At 40.8% G+C, this 24,731-nt stretch overlaps 1 protein-coding gene across 4 annotated transcripts in view; it reads left to right on the top strand.

Annotated features, from left to right (window-relative positions):
- The window catches only part of robo2 (roundabout, axon guidance receptor, homolog 2 (Drosophila)), a 265,654-nt gene that overhangs the window by 16,519 nt on the left and 224,404 nt on the right, over nucleotides 1-24,731 (top strand). For all 4 annotated transcript variants that reach the window (XM_036564474.1, XM_036564456.1, XM_036564466.1 and 1 more), the window contains exon 2: nucleotides 6,757-7,083. In XM_036564474.1, the coding sequence (XP_036420367.1) occupies nucleotides 6,757-7,083 (327 nt within the window). The remainder of the gene's footprint in view (nucleotides 1-6,756; nucleotides 7,084-24,731) is intronic.

The raw sequence follows: 24,731 nt of genomic DNA, 5'->3' as shown, positions 1-24,731 counted from the left end.
CGTTTACATTTGTTGGTCTCTTGTAAATAGACAGGTAGAATATAATAGCTACCCTGTAATTTGTCTAGCTTATTGCATTTACGGAAAGCCAGGTTATTACCAGCCTGTGGCACGTATCTGAAATGCAGAAATGCAGTAATGATGCTTTTTCTTGCATTTTAGTTTCACGTTGCACCTTGCCACTGTGATTTGAATCCCTTTGGACCCTGTTTGGAAGGTTGCCAGTGGTTACCTCTGATTGGCCCCTCATACACACATGTGCACACACACATACACATACACACACATGCCTGCTTGGCAGAATAAGTGATTTGTCTTTGGGGAGCTTTTTTGCCTTGCTGCTGGGGTGGGGAGCTGTGCCTGGTATTGATTTGGTTGGTGGGCTGGGGGATTTCTCCAGGGAGCTAATAAAAATAATTACAAAAAGATCATCAAAGCTCGGCAGCCTTCTACCCTCCACATGAATAAATATGTGATAAAGATAATCAGAGGGGTGCTGAGTCTGCTTGTGTGGTCAGCAGAGTGGGAGAGAGAGACGCTTTCACCTGCTGGAAAAGAGAAAGCGTGCACACTTTCTTTGCGTATTTTATGAGTTACGCTTGCCACACTGTCTATACACTGTAGGACACACTGTTAGGTGTAAAAATGGACAGATTTGCTTCGTCCAGCCTCAGATACTTACCATTCCTTGGCTGCTGGATGACATTAGTGATAAGGGAAAAATTCTATTTATTTGCTTTTTTACCAAACTATCCCCTTAATTCTTTAAGAAAGAAAAGAAGGAAGCAAGTTACTGCTTGGATTGCCTTTACATGGGTTTTTCCCCATGTATTCCACTCTTTCCTCCTCATTCATCATCCGCATCTAAATGAATGTGGTGGAACATGTAGTACAGGGGAACAAAATTAGCCTTCTCCCCATGCTGTGGAGCAGGGGGAGGCACACGGAGGCAGCCATTGTTCCTGACCAGCCTGTAAACAATGCTCAACATTACAGCTCACCCCCTCGAGGCCTCTCTGCGCATCCATAGAAACCATGTCCTCCTCACAGCTCTTCCAGGGTCCAACGTTTAATCTTGAGATTGAAATCCATCTTTAACATGGATAGCTTGGAAAAAGTTTAGCTGCATGTAACGTTATATGTGTTATCTGTTGTTGTTTATAAAAGTGTCATCCAAAAAAATGAACAAAATGTGTACTGCATAGCTAAAACAGTGGTAGCAGCCACTTTGAAGTCTGACTTTTGTTGATTTTTATTGATGAAAGTATATCATACAGTGCCAGTAACCATGTAAGTAAATCTGTCTAAAGACTGTCTGTGAGGCTGATGGCTTAAAGTTTCCATTAGCTACATTAGCCTTGTGCAAATCTGTTAAGAGACTAAAAGAACTCTTAAAAACGTTGGGACCTCTTTGGGCTACCACTCATGTTCAGGCTGAAATGATTCCCGGCCATTCATCCACTAATGCAGTATTTATGTAACATTTATTAAAAACCAAAGCCCACCATGTCCATTTAACCTCGTTTTTTATTTTGTTGGGTCCTTCCATCTCGTTTTTCTTATGTTGCGGCGTGTAGTGTGCAGTGGGCAGTGTGTAAAATAATGGTGTCTCTACAGCAGAGCTGAGGGGGGTCGGAGGTCTAAAGGGGAGAAATGACTCTTTGATTGGAGCGGGCCTGGGCCAGGGTGAAGTGCACTCGTCCAGGCTGCAGAAAGCTTTTGATTGCACAACAACCAATGATCGCATTAGGAGAGGGCAACAGCGACAGTGTTTTACCGGACAGGGAGAGAGAGGGAGGAGAAAAAAGCGCTTCAGTGGAATGAAACAAATTGACTTTGCCTGTGGCCAGTCTAGCGGGCCGGCTGATAGAAAGATACATTAGCCTTTCACAGTGATATGCAACGTCCATGTGTGTCAAAACAGGGAGAGACTGTGAAAATTGAAGGCGGTGGTTTAGGGACTGAAAGATGAATCATTTCATAGTTGAAATCACAGTTTGAAAGAGTGTCAATGTAAAAATGGCAAGAGCTGCAATTTTAATTATAGCATACTTTATTAGCAGCATTGTCTTAAAAAGACATTGACAGTGTTCAGTCCTCAAGCTTGAAAAATGGATATACTGGTCTTCTTGGTCAAAATAACAGGGCTGTGGTCACTTGCATGAAACATCTTGTTTTAAACCTGAAGGGATGTATTAGTATTACACACATGTATTTCCGCATCTGTGTATGTTATTATGATTGTGTGTAATTTTATATATATATATAATGTCCATATGCTCGTTTCTCACTGGTCTGTGGAAGCTGAGCTGTTTGATTGTGCTGCTGCGGGTGTCCTGATGAGTGGAAAGCATTAATTGTGGCTCTTAGCTAATTGCAAGATTAGCAGAATTGTGGCTGCACTGATTTTATAGGTAATTCAGAGGCTTTCGGTTTGTGTGTAAAATGTAAGAAGTGTGCTCATGAAATATGTATACAAATGCAGTAATGTTTGCATGGTACACAGAGACAGTAAAACAATCCATATTCTGTTTATCTCGATGAAAAGGATTTTGTGCAGTCACATTCATCCTTCAATGCATTAGCCATCCCCCTTTTCCTTAGCAGTCATGCAGGCATCTGCTGAGTGCATTTTTCTCCTGCTTTACAGAAGCAGCAGGCAGATGGTGCCTCAAGGTTTAAGTGATTAGAGGATGTAGATTGGAATACAAATTGGATTAAAAGAAATTAAACTGATAGAAATCGAATTGCATGGCGAACGTTCACATCTTTGCCACAACCATGTAAAACCTCCGCCAGTAACACTGTGTTATAGAGGGGAAGCAGATGCTCCAATGAGATAGCTGTGTGTGTGTGTGTGTGTGTGTGTGTGTGTGAGGAGGGATGGAATGGGGGAGAAGAAGAAGGTCTATAACACTGTCACCTTATCTTGCCCCCCCAGTTTATCAATGTCATAATATTAATTAGCTCTTAATTCATTACTTTGGTGTTTAATGCAAATTCCGTAATTTAGTATGTGATTCCTTATTGTGAAAATATTTCTGAGGATTTGAATCGGTGTTCCCCCAGCGTTCTATAGCTGGACAAAATTAGCTAGCAATGAATTAGAGGTCATGTGACTTGGCTTCTTTGAGATTTGAATATCTCATTAAGCGATAGAAGAGGACACCAAACAAACACAGATATATGACGAGAGATTCTCCCCAAAAAGAAAAAGGAACTGAGTAGAACTGCACATACAGTTCTGTGTAAAAGTCAGAGACCACCCTCATTTATTTTATTTCCAGTCAAAACAGCCATCAGATACAAATTATTCATTTTTCAGGAGATATTTCTGAGGAGATTGGATACAAGCTTGCCTAAGGAAGGAGAAAAGCAAAGGAAAATAAGTGGAAACAACAGGAGTTTCCAAAACAGAAGTTGAAAAATGATTAGAAGATTGAGAGAAATGGGACTCCTAACAACCGTGCAAGACCTGGTAGACCATCAAAACTGTCCCCATCAGAAATACAGTACTTAAAGCTTTCATCTTTGAGAGAAAATCAAGCTCCTTTCTTGCTTCAGATCTGAAAAAAATCCACTGTGAGAAGATGACTTAATGCTATGAGTCTGAAAGGATGTGTAGCTGTCAAGAAGCCCTTACTGAGAAAAGGAAATAGACAAAAATAAAAAAGAGGAATGCTGGTGATCTCAGAACAGCCAACTGGCCACCATTATTGATCATCACTGAACATCACTGTTTGGGATTACTTGGCCCGTAAGGAGCAGAAAATTCAGCTAACTCCCACGGCTGAACTTTGGAGAACTGAAAAAATAATAAGGTAGTTGTTGATGCTTTTTCATAGCGCTGAAAAATAGTGGCCATAATGATGTACTTAATGGCCATTTTGGCTGTAAAGTCTGTCTTTTGCACAGTAAAGTATGTTTGTAAGGAAACTGATGTAGAGAATGTAGAAATGAGTGAGACAGAGTGAATAAAACATGCACTGTACAGTTGCACAGTAAACTGTATTTAAATAACTATCACACCTTTAGAGTCTATAGTAGATTAGATCATGTCCCATTAGCAGGTTGTGACCTCGTCCCTGGCCTGTGTTTTGTCCGTTGCTCCACTTAGACAGCAGACACCAGCACTGATCATTAATCAATGAGAGGGAAATGGCAAGAATTAGCCCGAATTAGGTGAAGTGGGAGAAGTCACCTCCTCCAAACCAGGGTCAATACAACACAGTGGGAGACAATTGACCTTATGGAGTCTTTACAGAAGGACAAGACACACATCATACTCAGAAGCGCAAAGCATGAGCGCTGCACAGTTTATCATCTTTTAGTTCTAACCACAGTGCTGGCCGTTGCATTACTGATATCGCAGTCTGCAATATGCAAATTAGCATCTAACCAATCACCGTGTGTTTAGTCACATGCTGTGAGCATCGTATCCAATCACAGACGTTTTGGGTTTTTTTTGGCAGAGGCAAATGGAGTCCCACCACTTTTGAAAATAAGACTATACCATAGAATGCCAATATCTGTGTATTCTCTATTATATTCCTGAATTAACCAATAAAAAGCTGTGCAAATTCTTCTCTTGGATTTTTTGGGGGATTTTTAGTCATGTTGTGCATGAAAAACAGTAGTGACTTTATAGATGTTGTATTATTTTTTTATAGGAAACGAGAATTTTGATGATAAAATGTAAAAATGAATTAAATTATTGTCTGTCCGTATGTATTCTACAGAGATAAATATCATTTTATTTTGGTAATAGACTTTGTCTCAAGATTTTTTGTTAGTGGTGTTACTGAAATGTCTTTTTGAAAAAGAAAATGAAGTGTTTGTTTTTTTTTTGGATTGTAAGATCTCAAGAGATGTCTTTTTTCCCCAGTATATATTTGTCTAAAATTTTGGCAAAAGATATTGTCAGTGATGCAACATGATGCAATATTTGCCATTTTCTATTCACAGTGTGATTTTAGAAATGCTCAGATTTTAGTAATTTGGTCAGTGCTGTTAGTCAGTGCTGTTGCAACTTCACTGATGTTGTTCGGTATAACAGAATGTGTTTCACAGTTGAATTACTTATCAACATTCATACCCTGTTTTCTCCCGCAGTGGTAAAATAAGCCTAATAAAAGTACCAGCATAATCATGATACATTTACCTCCATGTCTTACAGCCCTACCACACACATACAGCCTCACTTACTTTTTTTTACTTACACCAAAATTACATACACATTTTCATGCTGACCGAATGGCTTCCCTCTCCTACCCTTGTCCTTGTTTCAGAGTGCTGAATGTGCTTCTATATCAAATCCACCCAGTGAGCTGCGCTTTATGCACACTCACCATCAGCATTCAAGCTCTTCTGGGCCCACTAAACTAAAAGCCCCATTCTGCTTTCTTCCACCACCCCCACGACTGTTTTATACAGCATTGACACAAAGAACTTGCTACCACGCACCTTTTATACGTCAGCAGAACACCTGGCCTCCTTGGGGACCTCCATGCCCCTGTTTCGTTTGCTCTGCTCGCTCCAGTGAAGTGATGTACTGCACTATACATCAGAAAGAGGATGTAGTAATAACAGAACTAGCTAGTTATTTTAAATGACACTTTCTCAGCTCAGCATAGTCTTGATTTTGTTAGAAGAAAAGAGATTTTGATGTATTTCTATGCCCAAACACACACTCAGAGCAGCCAGTGTAATCAAATGCTAAAATAAACCTCCCCCTTACTCTTTTCTCAAGTCATTCTGAGAGTTAAGCAATTCAAATCCTTGAAAAGAGTGGAAAATGAGCATTTACAATCAAGAGAGGGCCTTCACACACACTAGCCATGTCCTATTGAAGCGTGTAATGCTAACATGGCAGCATTAGCCGGCCAGTCTAAGCCTCTCTTTTTGGCTGGTTTTCGGGGATCAGGACCCGCTTTTGTCTTCAGCTCGTCCAGGCTTCAGTAATGTAAATGCTGGGTGGCCCCATGCTCCTTATCTCTGGGGTTAAGACCCGCACCGCACCGCTCTCCCCAGCACCATTATCATAAGGGCCAGACTTCTAGCACAGCTTGCTAGCATCACCCATACATGAAGCAGAGCCATGCAGTGGAAGGCTCAGGGGATTAGCATTTTAACACAGCGTGGGTCTAACCCCTCGAAAGCCCTCTGTCACACGGGGCAGATCCCCGATGGCCTGCTAGTGCACTACATGACGCCCCGAATTAGCTCACTGGGTAAGCAGGTTTGAATAGTGTGTGACATGGAAAGAATAATACTTGAGAGTTGGTAGTGAGACTTAGAGGGAGAATAGAAGGAAAAAGTTTTCTTTGCTTATAGTGCTGTGAAATTAAAGTAGTATTGATCAGTCTTCAAAATGATTCTTTAAAGAAGTATTTTTAGAGATTTCTTAAGTGTGATGATCACTGGGGCATGTTGCATTGTGCATTATCAATGTAAATGAAATTATGGCAAAGATAAAGGCTTTTCTTTAATTAAATAACATAGTCAACAGGGATACAATGGGGAATGACTTTAGTCCAGCACTGTGGACAAATTGGCTAGCTGTGCAACAAAAGTGAAATTTAGTTCAATGTAAGTTTCAAGCAGCAGAAAGTACATATTTTGCCACGTAAAGCCAGTCTGTGGCAGGAAATCTTTGAAAGATGTCCAATTCCTTCTCTAGGAGCCTGACTTGCTGCTATGAAACACCTGAGAGAGTCACACACTTCATTTCTCTCTCGTTCTGTATCTGCTTTCCAGGATCCCGTCTGCGGCAGGAGGACTCCCCGCCCCGCATCGTGGAGCACCCCTCCGACCTGATCGTGTCGAAGGGCGAGCCGGCCACCCTCAACTGCAAGGCCGAGGGGCGGCCCACGCCCACCGTGGAGTGGTACAAGGACGGAGAGAGGGTGGAGACGGACAAGGACGATTCTCGCTCCCACCGCATGCTACTGCCCAGCGGCTCCCTCTTCTTCCTGAGAATAGTCCACGGCCGCCGCAGCAAACCGGACGAAGGGGCGTATGTCTGCGTGGCCCGAAACTACCTCGGAGAAGCTGTCAGTCGCAATGCCTCGCTGGAAGTAGCATGTAAGTCCAAGGATTTTATCTGGGCGCTCTTGTCTTTTTCAAGGTTCTATCTTCTCATTCTTTATTCATTTCTTTAGGATGTCTTACAAGGCGACCTCAAGGTTGTTTTTGGCCATTTCTTACACAAAGATGGAATGGCTGGGTGTGTGTTTGAAACCAGAAAGGAGGTTCAAACCTTGGAACGTTATTTTAGTTGTTTTTAATGTAGGTTGCTGTTGGCCAAAGGCTTGTGTGATTACATGGACATACAATTTTGGTCTGAGCCTAATACAGGAAATAATATACAATTATAGCCTTAAAATAGATAGCAATCAGAGAAAACCGTAAAACGGATGAAGGGAAAGAGTGCTTGCTTCAGGGTTGCTTCAGGCTTTGCGTTTTGGTTAATATCAGTTTTGTTAATACAGCTTTGCCTTAAGAAGATTTTGATGAAATTAACTTTCTTTTCTTAGATCAGAGTCAGGATAAAAGAAAGCCGTTCGTTGTCTTGTTCCTGAATATGCAGAGTTTGCTAGACTTGTATTTCAGCGTATCAGCACTTTTCAGAGCAAGCTTGGTACTTTCTGCCCTTTCAGTTTGCTTTGGCCAGCTTCTTGGCTGCCCCTTCTGTAGACAGGAGATGGAAATGATAGAACAGGCCAAGAAAAGACCAGAGGGCTCAGATGAAAGAGAGATGGGGGGTGTCACTTGACACTGGCAGTAAGTCCGTGGGGGGAATATTGACGGATTTGAGGGTGACCTGTGGATGGGCTTAGCTTTGAAGCAGCAACCCCCCACAATGCATTACAGCGCCCCCACCAGGCTAATGAGCACTCCCTGAGGGAACATGTCCTGCAAGGCCTTGCTTAGCATCTCTGCTAAGAGCACAGTCATATGACTGACAGCTCTACTGCCTGCCCCAGTTCTCTCTTCATAGATGCCAACACTAATAAAATTGATTATGAGGATGATGGCCATTTAGTTTTTTTCATGAATAGATATTGACATCAATACTCAACAGTGCAGACATTTTCTGTTCCAGACTCTGACACCAGTGTGGTAACAAATTGCATAAACATTACTTTCTACTGCTTTTTTTTTGATATTTTAGTGAGTATCAGTGGACAACGATCTGATATTATATATAACGATCTAATCCTATATATAAGCTTTAAAATAAGGTATTTTTAATTGAAGAACTTTATTTAGGATGAGCATCTATGGGTGGGTAGGATATCATGCTCAAACTACTCAAACACTCTCCTGTTGGATCAGATTCATTCTTTTCCCCTCTGATATCGAGTGCAGCATTTTCTGCTGATATCAGCCTGATACTGATACCTGGCTCACTACCAGTACTATTCAAATTTTATAGTGACTACGAATCCACATCAGTTGTGGATCATATCTGACTCATATCTCAGATCTCATTAATGAGTATATCAAAAAGATGGATCACTGGTTTACGGACATTGTGAGGTATAGAATATATTTTTATGGTACAGATTATGTCCAAGCTCAAGAACGAAGGCTACTAGTTTGGATGCCAATCTAGAGGTAAAGATTAAGGCACACTGGGCTAAAGTCTGTGGGGGCAAAAGTCTGGACTTGCAGCCTAAGAGACCCCCCCGATCATGAAGTCTGTTTCAGCCAAGCTGATCAATACTGCACACTCTTCTTCGCTTTGTTATGAAGATGGGAACGATCCATCACAAAACAAGGAAATGATGATAAATATTGAATGAATGGATAACTAAATCGGCTGCGTTGTTAGCCGAGACTCCCATAACGAATGTGTGTGTGTTTGAATTGGATTCTGTGCCTGAACCTGAGGGAGAAATGTAGAGGCTGCAGGAGCTTTTCAGTACAACATTTAGAGAGCTGCTTCATTTGCCATTTATCAGCCAGGAGCTGAAGGTGCTCAGCAGTGATGCAGGTTAAAGGCGAGGAAGTAGGAAACGGGCTGTGTGTGTGTGTGTTTGTGTTTGTGTGTGTGTGTGTCTGTATGTGTGTATAAGAAGCTGGTGGGGGGTGTGTGTTGCTGTGGCAAGCTGTCTCTGATCTTCTCCCAGCTCTTCCGTGGCCATGGCAGCAGCCCCCAGGTGCTAACTGTGTGACAGCCGCTTGATCTATCGATCGCTTTAAGAGGGGTCTCCTCGCCTAAATGAAAATTCATGAAAAATTGATGAAGCCCCTCGATTATTCTTTTATTTTTTCAGCTTGGCTCCTGCTCTCTCTTCCCCTCCTTCTTCCTCTTTAACTCTCTCTCTTACACTCCCTCTGTCTCTCTCTCTCTCTCTCTCTCTCCTGCTCTTTCTCTGTCTTTTTCTCTCTCTCTCTCTCTGCTTTTTTTTGCTATCTCTCTCTCTCTCTCTCTCTCTCTCTCTCTCTCTCTCTCTCTCTCTCTCTGGTGGACATAGAGTGTTGAATACTTTACTGCCTCAGGGTGAAGGGTTACAGGTCAGAAGGGCCAGAAAAGATGAAGGGTACAGGAAGTACAGCTAGATAAGCCAAAAACTGGACAAAAGCTCTAATGGACCGTATCATCTGTACTGTTTTATAAAATGGTGCTTATTTTTTCAGTGGATTTAACAAGATATGGTTGTTTTATTCACTGAGTTCACCCACTTAATGGGCTTAATTTCTGACACAGTTTAAGCCCTAGTCTTAGGTTTATTTATTTACTCAGTAAATGACATAAAAACCTACAACATAGGTAATATACATCTTTCAGTAAGCCCCTCTCTAAATATATATATATATATATATATATATATATATATATATATATATATATATCATATCATTAAATCAATCATGTCAAACAAGTTTATTCTAGAGACTTTTCCTAATGTATGTGTTTTCCCTCTGTTTAAGCTATCAGACCAAACTCCATTGTTGGGTCCCCCTCAACTACAGCCCACACACTCTTTAGTCCGTAAACACTCCCCTTCTTTATTATCTAGCTGGTGCATGTTTTCCAGCCCCTCTCTTTCATAATGTGGAGGCCAGCTCTAGTGTTTTGCTGTGCATGAGCGTGCAGGACCCCCATGAGCTGACTGAATAGCTGTGTGGAAACAGATTGAAGGCAGGCGTTCTGCGTGCACCAGTGGAGCTGCCCGGTGAGCGGGCTGGACAGGGGGAGAGAGAAGGGGGCCTCTGAATGGTGCTCGCTGCATTATTAATATCACAGCAGATTGGAAGGAGGTGTCCACTTCCTAAATGCACCCCTTTAAATATCGACCATTAGCAATGCAACAAAGAGCACTTGTGCTGTGGGTTATCGATAATTTGTTGGAGAATAAAATCACATTTGTGAGGAGATTATGGAAAAGGACATTTGGAAATGCCATAGAATGGGCAGTCGCCACTCGATAAACAGCGTATATGTCCAAAAATGCTGTTTATTGACTGAAATGTGCTAAATATATATTTCCAAATCTGTCTATCTATTTAGATAATATATGTCTGGTGGGCCTTTCTCAGCTCAGCAGTGACACTGCCATGTTAGTGGCATGATAGTGTGGGTCGCTGATAGGAGTGTATTTATGCACGTCTGTGTCCCTACTAGGCTGAGATTGACCCTTCATCCAAAAATACCCAGAAAAGAGTGGTTTTGTGGTCTGAAACTGACCAAAGATGAATAGGGCATGACAGCAGTCTCCTACTTTGACTGTTTCTAATAAAGTGGCCACTGAGTGTAATATTTAGTGATTGGCAGGTTCAGAATTCTCAGATGCCCTATGTAGTAGCTTAACATTTCAGCAATTACTTTGTAATTTCTAACTGACCCTCTTACTGAGCCAATAGAGTGCTATGTATTTTATGCCTTTACATGTCTGTACTGTATTTTTCTCTGGAGCTTCCCTTGCTTACATTTTTACCTAGTGAAAAAAAGGAAGGAAGAAGGAAAGCCTAGAATGAAAGGATGCCCAGTGGGCATATATAGAGAGTCCTCTACTCTTTTTAATCTCATTCTCTTTTACTATTCACATCCTGACTCCATGCCCCGGCCGTGCTGTAGTGGCTGTATCTGGTGCAGTAATGCTGTCATGAGCGTGCTCTCTTTCCCTTTTCAACATAAACTGGGTCAATGAGCAGGTTCATAAATCATAGTGAAGTGCTGAAGTGTGTGTCAGACACAAACGAGCTCCTCTTTGAATAAATTTGCCAGTGCGGCGGAATCTTCCATTCTTCATGTATACGGCGTGTGTATCGCGAGACAAGTTGCACCTGGGGCGAGCTGTACTCCAGGAAAATGTTAATTAGACTGCACTGTCTCTCGGCAGGTGGAGGGGTGTGCATGTGTACATGTGTGTAAGCCACAGAGCTTGTTGAGTAGATGCAGGTTCTCTGTTTGAGCGTGTGTATGTGAGTAGTGTGTGTGCATGTGTTTGCGTGTGTTTCGAGAACAAAAGTGTCCTGACTTTGTAGAAATACCATAGAAAACAGGGCTAACCTTGAGTCTTGGTCTTGACTCTTATTTTTAAAACTGAAAGGGCAAAACCATTCCTTTTTGGTTACTGAGGTTAACTGTAATCTTAGGTTTAAGGTTAGGCTTAGAAAGTTCTTATTACATCTATGTACTCAGTGTCAGAGAAAAAAGACAGCAACATATATTTAACAGAAAATTATTCAGAAGCCTCGATAACCAAATAAAATCATTTCTTACAGTGTGTCCACTCTTTGCCTTTGTTGCAGCTTCCATTCTTTTCAGGAAACTTGCTTTCAGTTTTTCAAAGAAGTCTGCAGGGATATTTTTCCACACCTTCAAAGTTCAGTCTTAGAAGTTGGTTGCATTTTCTGTTTCAAGTAATCTGAAACACATTCAGTGATGTTGAGGTCTGGACTCTGGGCCAGTCAGTCCATTGTTCTGTGAACACCAGCAGCTGCTTTGTCGCTTCTCTTCTGTCTCTTTCATTTTCTCAGTAAGGACTTCTTGACAGCTACACATCCTTTCAGACCTGTAGCATTGAGTTGTGTTCTCACAGTGGGAGGATAGACAGAAACACCTGTGGATTTTTTCTGATTTTTTTTCTTGAATCATGAGTAGAGCTTGATTATCTCTCAAAGATGAAAGCTTTAAGTACAGCTTATCTGATGGTGACAGTGTTGGTGGTCTATCAGGTCTTGGTTGTGAGGAGTTCTGTTTTCCTTGTATCTTTTATGAACTACAGTTTGTGTTTTTTTTTTCTCATTTCTTATGCAAGTGGGTTATCTTATATGTAATCTTTTTAGAAATATCTCCATGAAAAAACACTTGAACTTAAAGGCCGTTTTGACTAGAAATGAAATTAATGAATAATAGCATGCAATACAAATGGAACATGACAGGGTTCTGGCAAGGTACAAAAACAAACCTGTGTGTGTGTTTTTGCCTGCTGAGTCGTGAACTCCACACAGCGTGACTTTAAAAGCGAATAAGTGTTCCTATGCTGGATTTGTTCATTTAGTAACCTTTAAAAGTGGGCAGATGATAAAGTTGTGGAACAGATGTCGTGGGTTGGTTTGGAAAAGGCCACTTGGCTTGGGATTGGCCTGAGTTTTTGAAGAGGAACGTCGGCACGCTCCAACATGACACTCCAGCAATTAAGCCAGTCGTTAGCAAGCATTTGGAGCTGCTAGGACAAGATAATTAGTGAGAAAATGAAGCTTAGCTGGGTAAAGTCCACTGCTGCACCTCAAGCTGTCGCCCACTGTGTCCAGCATGACAAAAGCCTAATAAAGGAGGACAAGACTGATTGGATGAGAATACACACACACTCACATACATACACATACAATCCCACGTTTGCTTTATACCTTGTCAGATTATGAGATACCTTATATGTATTTTATATATGACATCTATTACATATAATACATATACATTCATAAAATGTATATTTATATTATGTAATAAAAATGTTTTAAGTCCAGTGCTCTATGACTTGTAACAATAAGAGAAGAGAGAATAACCCTTTTAACCATGTATTCGTGAATACATTTATGTATTCAAATGGTTCTTTGAGTTGTCTTTAATAAAAAGAACTCTAGATGAACCCCTTTTTCAAAAGGCTAAAAACCTGACCCTCTTCTCTACTATACTCTTCAATATCACAACGTTTTCTCTGAAAATGTACAAAAACAAGCACTCAAACACACACACATTGTGGAGCTAAAGTTGTGATAAAGAGTGTAAAATATATGTCAGCCTTCTGTATCTACAGCGCTATAGTCAGCGTCCATGAAAAGCAATCTCCTTATTTCCTACACAATGCACACGCGTATACACTGACAGTAGCTGCTGCTGGACTGGCTCTGAATCATGCAAATTGTGGTGCTATCTTTAGGACACATCTTGGTGAGTTTGACCTAATCAGCTGTGTCTATGGCTGAACTGATATTGTGTATTAGTTTTATTATTTGTTTCTGTTTTTAAGTGTGTGTGTGTGTGTGAGTGTGTGTGAGAGAGAGAGAGGCCTGCAGATAGAATGTGAGTATGTGAGAACTTGGAATGTGGAGGTGGCGCTTTTGAAAGCAGATAAATCATCAGTCCCATGAAACCTCAGCGCTGCAGTGTCCTCACATACACACACATTCACTCTCTCACACACTGACCTCTCCCTCACAAACACACACACACACACACACACACACACAGAGTACTGTTCACTGTCACTACTGTAAACTCCCCTGTGCCTACACAATTATTGGATGTCCTGGATTTTTCAAGCTGAGAGAGATAATGTGAAAGAGAGAGTAAGAGAATAACAGAGAGTTTATGAGAGTAAATAAGAGTATGAGAGAGAGAGTAAGGTCCCAATCCCAATTCTTTTTTTTTACCCCTACCCCTTGTTTTCAAGTGTCACTTTGCCCCTTTGGAACTGGGTTACAGAGGGTAGTGGTTGAAATCTTCGCCTACAAAATGGGACCCTCAAATAAAAAAGAACATTACTTCATTAACAGGCTACTATTGCTGCTCTGTGGGTGACCCTGCCAGTCTACAATGATAGTAGAGGAGGGTAAAGTTTAGTTCGCCACTGGTTTTTAAATTTGGGGAATCATATGCCTTAAAAGAGGGGGGATGCAACAATTATTTATTATCGCCCACCCCTAATTCTTTAGTGATATGAAGGTGAAGTCAGCTATTCGCCAGATTCTTGTTCGAATTTTCCGTTCCACCTTAAATGTTGCAGCAGTTCTGATGCCGGAGGCGCCAGAGTGTAACTTCTGCACCATTTAAGATGGAACGTGAAATGTAGCTAACTAGCTACTGAAACATTGGCGTACTACTAGCGATTTTTAATGCTTGTTATAAAGAAAAGGACAATAATACATTGAAACGACATTAAACTGAGATAATACAATGGTTATCGTAGTTTTTTAACAGAGAAAAGACAGAATATCAGAGAAAGAGATGAGAGAGAGAGAGAGAGAGAGAGAGAGAGAGAGACGAAGTGAAATATAGAGAGAGCATATGAGAGACAAAGAATGCGTGAGAGAGAGAGAGACATCTCGGTGTCTCTCATCCTCAGGATCATGTATTGGGATGCAGTAGATATACAGTATGCACTCTGTATATACAGTATGTGTGTTTGTGTATGTGTGTGAGTTGACCGGTTCCAGTCAGGCCTCCTCATCTGATCAGTCTAGCAATTTGAGAGTCGGAGTAGAGCTGTAAATAATTGAAACCTCTTTGGGCTTATTATTGATCTTTTTCTCTTTCTGCCTTTGAAAGCCTTTTGCTTTCCTGCAGGGGTCAATTTACCTAAGTTGGTGTCATTTGCATTTCTTTTTCCTCTGTGATGTGAGCGTCTGTGTGCACAGCTCTTGTTTTGCTGTGTGTGTGTGTGTGTGTGTGTGTTTGTGCGATTGATTCATTGTAGTCTCTATGACCTTAAACTACTTAAAACTCCATTACATGATTGCTTAGCCTCAAAAAGAGCCCTAAAGCATGGGGATCATTCAGATGGATCATTTAAATCCAATCACAGGCCAGACTATTGACTTCAATCCGCTTGTTTGCATTTCCAGGCATAGCTCAGTGTTGCCCTGCACTTTTCCCTTTGCTATGATTGAAACCTCGGCCTTGTCGTTGGCTCCGTGGCCTCTGCACTGCACTGGACTGATAATAGAAATAGAAAACTCTGATCCTACGTGGATTCCCCCGAGGCAGGCGCATTCTGACGATGCCCTGGCTGGAATTGGATCCGCTGACCCCTGAAGACCCCCTGCTCCCCCCCGTATCCCAGCCCGATCAGCGCCCATCCTAATTCCTTAACGCTCCTCCGTATGGGTGCCTGTCTCCCTATCTGACAGAACCCCTGGAGCACAGTCCTCTGGGACCACACCAAGGCTGTAATCCATCATGTCTGCTTGCGTGAGTGTGTGCGTATATAATTGCTCAGGGCGAGTCTTGCTTTAAAGTGAGGAAAGGGAGAGCCTTTCTTAGTGTAATATGTTATTAGCATGCAAGCATAGTGCAGGTACACTACCATTCAAAAGGTTGTAATTACTCTTTTTAACAATACAAAACCAATTTGGTTGGAGGTAAATGTACAAAATGACTCTAATATGATGTTACAATAAACCATAACTATAAACAGTTTTAGATGTGTTCAGAATGATGAATGGAGCTGTAGATGATTCTGAAATGATGGAGAAAGCTTTATAACACTGAGAATTTTATAATAATATGATGTTTTCTTGAATTATAGTAAGTAGGTATGTGATAATATAACATCATATTGTATGAAATTGTGTCATTGCATATTGTCGTGTATCATATCATTGAATTGTGACTTGCATGTTAGATTATGGCTATTGCGCTAGATTGGGACCCTATAAAGCAAAACTTTTGAGTCAGACAGTGTTCATTCATAAGGTTGAATGCTTTAATAGCTGAAAATGGAAACATTAGAAACTAGAGGAGGGCAGTATAGTGATATTTTATTGGTATCATGAAAATTGTATTATCGTAATAATATGATTCTTTGAGCATATTGTGGATATCATCAGTACTTAAAGAACACTGACCAACTGCATGTGTCGTTGCAAAGAGAACACACTTAGTCCCTTTTAATTGGAAATGTGACATTATGTAAAATGTTGAATAAAAATCATTGTATTCAGAATTTTTGATGGCAGTTTTTAAATTGCACTACTACTGGATTGTATCTATGTGCCCAAATACTGTGATATGTATTATGTATCATGAAAATGTCTTAAAGTATCATGAAATGCTATTTTCACCATAACATAGAAACATTAACATACTATGTAAGGCATTAATGTAATGTAAGGCAAATTTCAAGAAATGAATGTATCATAGCGAAAATTTTGGTAACTCGTTAGAGCCTTAATGACAAAATTAATATTCAGAATGTCTTCTATTTCAAAAACTGCAATCAAATCTTGATAAGTAATTACTATGCACATAACTACAGTGTATTATTTATTGCTTAATAGCTTCTTGTTGAAAAACATAACATTGAGTAAAATATATAAAAATATCTTCTGGTGTTTAGCTTATACTATTTCAATCTACTTCAATCTTCAATCAATGAGTTATTATTGAATAAATTATGAATTATGAATGTATAAGGGATTCTAAACTTTTGAAAGGTAGAGTGCATGCTAAGGGATCTGTCACCACTCGCACATTCTCAAGCTTATATACTTGTTTACCCCATAGCAGAGTGTGCCTGTGTGCTCTACAGTCATCGTCTGTGTTTATTACGTCTCTCTGATCAAAGCTGCCGTAGCTGCCTGTCCCTTTGATGGATGGTGTTTTTGAACCCTGAACACCGCTCGCTTAATAGAGTCTCACTCACACAGCAGAGTGACCCTGCAGAAGATTTCAGCATAACTACACCATCAGCTGTCACCAAAACACCATCACACACAGCTGGAATAAGAGATTTCCCATCACCACAAACACACAAACACGCACGCACACACACACAAGCAGCTCCTTCTGATGCTGATGGCCATGACCTGATCATGACAGGGCAAAAGTTTTACCACAGGCTGCTTTCTCAGCTTCCTCACTCACTCTCTCTCTCTTTCTCTCTCTCACACTCTCTCTTTCTCTTTTTCTCTATTCTGTCTCTGTCTCTCTTTGTCTTAATCTGTGTCGCTCTGACTAAGTGTCTGTCTGTCTTTCTTTTTCTTTCTCTTTCCTTCTGTCCCTCTTTATCCTCTCTTTCTCTCTCCTGTCTTCTCTCTCTCTCTCTCTCTCTCTCTCTCCCCCGTTTTTTTGCATTTGATACGTTCAGCATCTGCCCATTGAACATGTTTTCCTTTCTATATTCTATTTTTGTCTGTGGTTATCATGACTATTCTACAGATACACCAAATAGAAGTGGTGCCTGAATCCTGGCAAATTCCTTTAAAGATGTACCTGCATCATTTTTGTGTCGGACCATGCAAATACCTTGATTCATCCAAACTCCCACAGAAACATCTGTGATTGATCAGGATGCTCACAGCACAGAATTAAACATTAAGTGATTAGTGATAGGCTTGTTTTCGTACTGCAAACTTCAGCAATATCAGAATTGCGAAGGTCAATGTAACAGTGTTGGTGGTAACGATTAACATACTGAGCAACCCTAATCTGGACTTATAGACTCTGTTTTGTTGTTGTGACTCTGTGGTGCTGCCTGTATGGTGTGGACTGCTATTGTGTTTGACTCAGGTTACTCCAGGGCCAAAGGGCACACGGCTCAGTTCGAAGCCCCAGACATCTGTTGGGGAGAGGGGCTGAGTGTAACCTGAGTGTACTGTCCCACTGTGGAGCCACCCCTCCTCATCCCCCTCTGTTACACTTGCAGACTGCTAGAAGTGTCTCCTTTCAGCCTTGTGCTGGGTGTCAGTAAGAAAGTCAGCTGAAGCCCATTGTGAAATGGGAAATGGGTATTTATTTAGACGTGAAGACAAGAATAGATGTGGATACACTTTCTGTCAAAAGTTTGGGATCATTTCAGAATCTTCTTAAAACAAAATAGTGTGTTTTCTTCACAAATTTACAGTAACTTAACATATTAAGTTATAAAGACCTATTAGGTTCATACTGAGGAAATGTAGTGGGAGTGGTGCCTTGGAAATAATGATGCTTCCCACACCTTTTGTTCCCTTGTTGTGATGTCAGCACTCATCACCACTCAGTCCTTTCAAGTGTTTAAACCACCTTTGATCCAAAAGAGTTTCAGGCTATGCTTTTAATAGTTGAAAAAGTAAAGTGTTAATTCATGATTTAGATAAAACCTGCTGTTTATACCAAGTAAGAGGCTCTCTGTGCTAATCTGAAACAGAGATACACAAATGGATGGTGGCAGTCAGAAAGACAGACAGACAGACTGAAAGACAGACAGATGGACACAGAAACGCACTAATGGTTGTGAACTTGCAAATGACTGATAGCGGAACATGTCGCAAACACACGCACACACGTGTGAGCAGTAGTGTGTGGAAAGGCCAGCCACATAGAAATCACAACTGCTCTATTCAAATGTAAAACAGTCTTATCTCCACGCTGCTCTTTGCTGCTCTCTCGTGCTTTACACCAGCGAGGGCAAAGCTATTATTACAGTAACGCTCACTCAGAGAGAGAGAGAGAGGACATAGAGACATAGAGGAGCTACAGAGAGACACAAAGAATACACAAAGAAGAGTAAGAGAGATAGAAAAAGAGCGAGAAAAAGATGGAAAACGAGAGACTGAGAGACAAAAGAAGAAGGAAAAAGAGACAAAGATGAAAGAGCAAAAGTAAGGAAGCGAAAGAAAGAAAAAGTAATAGGAGAGAAAAAGAGAAAACGAGAGATTAAGACAGAAAAAGTAAAAGAGCAAAAGATAGAAAATAAAGGACAAAGAGAAACAAGAAGGAAAAAGAGATGAAAATGAAAGAGCAACAGAAAGAAAGGAAAAGAGAGAGAGCAATAGAGTGAGGGAAAGAGAGAGAAAACAAGAGATGGAGAGAAAAGAAAGAAAAAGCGAAAGAGTGAGAAAGAAATAGAAAACAGATGGAGAGAGTAAAAAGAGAGAGAAGCGGATATAGAAAGCGATAAAGTTAGAAAGTAAGAGAAAGGGAGAAGACAAGAGGGAAAGAGAAAGTGTGGGATATACAAAAAAAACAGAAAGAGAAACAAAAAGACAGAAAAACAAATGAGAGAACAACAGAGAAAGGAAAAGTGTGTCTGTGTGTGTGAGTGAGAGAGTCTCTGTCTGTCTGTAAAGCATCACAAGCATTAGTGTCTAACCGCTCCATTCATTGTGAACAGCTCTCGAAGCTGAGAGTGAATCCGGAGCTCTTGAGTTATATGAGAGTCATAACTCATCTCTCTAAAGTTATAACTTTATAAAGTGGGCAATATTGAGCTGTTAGTGCCCATAGGAGCCGTGTCCCACTAACTGCCTTATATTTCTTCCACACTGTCCCTGTTTTTACAATGCTCGGAGATTGCTTCCTGAGATCAGAGATTGTTGTAATCCCTCACCTTTATTTAGCCGTGCTGTTGTTTGTCAGGGTTAAATGTATTCATTTGCACTGTGTGCTGATGCTCTGCTGGGACTATGATGATGTACGTGTGTCTTGGGAAGAAGGCCTCAGATCAGATTTCTGATCTGCACAGGAAATGAAAGAAGGTGACAGTGAGTAATTACCCCTACTGTGTGTGTGTGTGTGTGTGTGTGTGTGTGAGAGAGAGAGAGAGAGAGAGAGAGAGAGATTGACACAATGATGTGTTTGACTCTTCATTTCTTTAATATCCATTATTAATAATGATCTATTTCAGGGTGCAGTCAGCACTGTGTGGTAGTGATGTGTGCATGCATGTATGACAGAGAACACACTTAAATAAGGCATCTCAGTCACACTTAAACATCGCATCATTCAGGTTGGGTCAGTTTTGGAAGAAATTTTAGAAGGTTTGTGTTCAAGCTGAAAACATGGTGCTGTGGATCAGCTTGGACAAAGTTAGCAGGCTGTATTTGGGTTTGGACCAACATTTCAGGCCCAATTAAAGCTCTACCACTGTCTACTGTTCACATTGTTACTATGTAAACAATTGTTGGCCTGACACATGAATTATAGGGAGACTGTAGCTCCTTTTCAGTAGGCTAACACTGTAACTTTTTTTTTTTTTAAATGTAGTCGTGCACAGTTATCATAAGCGGTATGATGGTCACTGAGTCTTATTCTATGGTGTATAATCCAAACTGGCAGTTGTGTTGTCCCTAGTGTGCACACACATGCACGGCTGTACATAAGCTGTTTAAGGTGAGCACTTTTGTATTTGCAGTAATCCAGTCTACACTTAAAACACTGTGCATCCAGATCTGCCTGGTGTGCAGCTGGTAACATGCTACACTTATGAGAGCCAGTCTCATTGAGAAAAAACAGACCCCAACAGATACACCACAGTAACAAAGCTGCAAGAGAACGACTTAATTGGCCCACGTACACCATGCCCAAGCATTAAACACAGAATTTAAGCACTCATCTCACCCCTTCTCTGTTTCTTTATTTTTAAATGTCCCCATGGAGCCTTTCTAGCAACAGTCAAATAAATCACTGCGCTGACACCGTGCTGAATATCGATTTGGCAGTATGTGACTGTAAAGTTGTTTTAGTGTTTTATGAAACTGAGGCGATTATTAGTGAGAAAAGCCTCGCTAATTGCAGCCAGCTTTTCCATGCTGTGATGCTTTTTCATGCAAAGCTTGTTTGCCATCAATTCAGCTCAGCAGCTGTAAAGATTAATATGTAGGGGTTCTGTTTCTCTGCCGAGGAAACATGGTCATACGAAACAAACACTCATCTTAACTCGCACAGATATTAGGATTGGAAGATATACCAAAATTAAAGTGATTACCAAAATATTAAAATGACTAATAACAAACAAGCCCACTGTTAGTATTATTTAATTAATAATGATATTAATTTGTTATAATAATAATTTGTTATAATATGGATAGCATAATGGAAATTGGAAAATATCCAGATTTCAAATTTCGATTTGATTTCGTATCATCCACCCCTAATGGACGTTGTTACCCCCACAACGTCAGACAGCCTCAGGCGTAATTGTAAAGTATGAAATCGATGAAGACTGTCTGTAGCTTTGCTCTTAATCCAATAAAGCTCTGTTTTGTCTCTTTTGTGAAACTCAGGTGGATTATAGAATGCAGTTCTATTCACTACCGTTTTTGAGCTGATCTGAACATAAGGCCATTGTGGACTATTATAGCGGCCAGTGTAGAGAACTGATAACCCCAGGCAGTGACTTGCGGGTCTAGATAGAACGACCCCAATCATCCCCTGGGATATGACCTCTGGATGACCATTGTTTGACCCTGTACTGAACCTTTTCTAATACACTGAAAGGATGCACCGAGCATGTGTTAGGCTAGCAACTGTCATGGGGAAGCAATATATAGGTATCTACAACAAACCAAGCCCAAACCAATCAGACACACCCTCGTGGACCATTATGGTGGCTGTTATGAGAACCGGATCCATTTATGATGTTTGTGTGGTTTTATGTATATATATATATATATATATATATATACAACTGAATTACAACTGTAGTTTCTACTGACTATATAGACTATATATAGTCTTTTGAAACTGTGTACATCAAACACTTTTCTTTTCATGGAAGTTCCATTATTTGCGTCCTGTAACATATTTTCAAGGGAAAAATAAGGTAAAATGGAATAAAAATTAGATCTATGAATGTGTGTATATGTGCAGGTTCTGCAAAGTGTTATTTACAATATATAACAGCGTAATATGAGCGTTCACACAGTGATTGTACTGCTGTTCAAACAGAGCAATAGATGTTTATCCCTTAGGCTGTATTATAAGCTGCAGGCCATGTCCTGTGATCCAACAAATCAAGAATAAAACTCAATTGAAGGTTCGTCTGACCATCTCCATGCTTGTAATTACTCAACCCTCCTCTTCCTCTCATTTATGTGCTCTTTTTTTTCTTTTATCATCCTTCGATCCCCTCCTCCCGCTCTTTTTCTGATTGCAGCAGCCCTGACTGTCTGCAGTTGATAACCGTTCTCTTTCTTACGCCCAAAAACCCGGCTCCTCCCCCCTCCGGCCATGCACAAATCAGATAGTGGTGGTCTCGATGGGTAGCTAATGAAATTAGCCCCCCGTTCCTCATGCGCTTTAATAAGTCACTTGACTCGATTAACAGCGTTTGGGGAGGGGGGTGAAAAGGAGATACAATTCATCTAAAAGTCACCCAGCGATGCCAACCGGGGTGTTGATTGTCATAAATATTCCTCATCTATCTACACATGTGCTCACACACACCCCCCACACCCACACACACCCCATTTCAGCACCTCAGGGCAAAATCCACAAGCTAGCATCCACAAGCAGCCCCATCCTCTTTTCTGAACCCCCCCTTTCCCCCATAACCAGAGCAGACGCTCCCAGCCCATGTAGCGCCAGGCAGACAGTTTGGAGGGGGTAAGTACTGGGGTGTAAAGAAGGGCATGCCAGCAATGCGGTATCATTAGCCATGTTTGAGTGGCAGCCGTCAGCCTGGCTGAGCTCCACCCCCATGCTGGGTAGCACTCAGCACCCCTCCACCATCACCCATTCCTCTCACTCCCCCCCCCACCACCTACTCCTTCAGCACCTCCAAAAATGGCACCCAGCCTTTGGGTCTCAGCTGCAGGAAGAAACGCCACTCTCGATACCCGCTGTTCGAGCGGCTCCTCTTGGATCAGAGCTAGGAGTTAGACAGACACGGTTAACGCGGGCCAAATCCAGAAACAATCCCTGTCCCAGTCCCACAGGCCCTTCATGGAGGGCTGGAAGTCCAGGCTAAGGGGAGGTAATCTTGTCAGCTCACAAATAAGCTCAGCCTACCTTATACCCAAGCTGCTTTCAGTATATGTGAATCACTTGTCAGACTAATGTTGTATTGTTGCATTCCGTACAGGGATGTGCATGGACATTCAAGTACTTGGTTAAACATTCGAGGTCCAGTGCCCAAATACTGAAATCACTGTTTGGGTGTTAATTTTCTTTCTAACAGTTCAAGGAAAATGCCAACTTATGTCAACACTACTGTAAAACAGTGACAGTTTTCCTCATATCAAGGAATTATTGTTTGTATATGTATATATAGTGTATTATATAGTATTATATTGTAGATGAGTGCTGTAACATGAACGCATTGCCAAAGATGCAACAGGAAGTGGAGAATAAGGCTGAATAGCTTCCTATTTGTAGCAAATTTTTGTGCTACTGACTGACTGACACACTAGTGCCATCACCTAAAAAAAGTAAGCCTTCCTGTCTTCTTTTCCTGCCTAATACTTAACTAAATATCCATTTATGAATTCTTACTGATAATTGAATATCAAATTTTGTCAGAATATATATCCCTACTTAAGTAATAATGTGTACAGTGTAGACTGAAATATCATAAACTAGACACCAGAACGTATTTATAGAGGTTTTATTCTATATGTCAAGTTTTTGAGAGTAAGAAGTTATGAAATTATCGTAATGTATTATATTTACCTATTTATATTTTTTGTCAGATTTGTTTTTTAACATTAACTTGTCTGCAAAATGTGCCAAGAGGATCTATAAGACATGATTACAGAACAACTAGAACTTCAGGTTCTAGTTTGTTGGCTTCAAAATCTGGTGTGTTTGAGCAGAGCTGCTGAAGCAGTGCTGGAGTAGTACTAAGTGACACGTGAGTGGGCGAATGAGGCCTGAGCAGAGGGGAGGTCTGTGAGCAGAAACAGGAAGTGAGCTGAGACCAGCCTGTCAGGCTGAGTGAGAGAGCACTGAGGAGAGGAAATCTCACTGAAGGTGACAGCATCGCTGCTACTTTCCAGCCTGCTGCTCCACAGCCCTCACACTGGAGACCAGAGAGACTGCTACTGTGGGACGTGAAGGTCCATTCCAATTTGCTTTTATTTCTCTGCTTGTGGTTGGGCAGCCTTGTGTTTGCCTGTTTATTTTTGTACATTTTCAGAACAAAAATGTCCAGAATCTGTATGAATACCAGAGAAAAAAAATTGCCATTTGCAACATTTGCATATTTCATTTGCATGTTTCATGCAAACAGATGTTTCTTTATTAAAAATGGTCTTGCTTGATATAAAATCTCATTACATTAACATACATTAACGATTAAGCAAGTTTTTTTCCCCTTTTTCTATTTTAAAAAATTAGAAAGAAAAAAAAGTAGTTGATAGGACAGTGACGATATGCATATTACGTTTGGGACTTGTAATTGACCCAACATTTTGAAATGCAGGGCCACATGATATGGACAAAATACCATATTGCGATTATGTTAGCACATATTGTGAGTGATATGCAATTAATTGTATACACATTGATCCATCCTTGATGTAACTTGGTTAAATATCAGCTTGCATTATTTTGACCAAACGATTTGTTTGTTGGATTACATGAATGCCTTGGTCCATCAAAACCTAGAGAACCTTTGTGATTGGTCAGCTTGCTCACAGCACTTAGTAAAGTATTCAGTGACTTTTTTCTTATTTGTAAATTTCAGTCCTCTGCAGTGTCATTTTGTGAGGGCAGATGTCACAATAACGATAAACAAACAAATTATTATGTAGTCCTACTGCAGTCTGTTGGTATAAAGGCAAGTGTGAATATGAGTTTG

This window comes from Colossoma macropomum, unplaced genomic scaffold (genome assembly GCF_904425465.1).
Source record: "Colossoma macropomum unplaced genomic scaffold, Colossoma_macropomum, whole genome shotgun sequence".
Lineage (NCBI taxonomy): Eukaryota > Metazoa > Chordata > Actinopteri > Characiformes > Serrasalmidae > Colossoma > Colossoma macropomum.
Note: the sequence above shows the minus strand (reverse complement) of the source record. Positions and strands in the feature narration are given on the sequence as shown.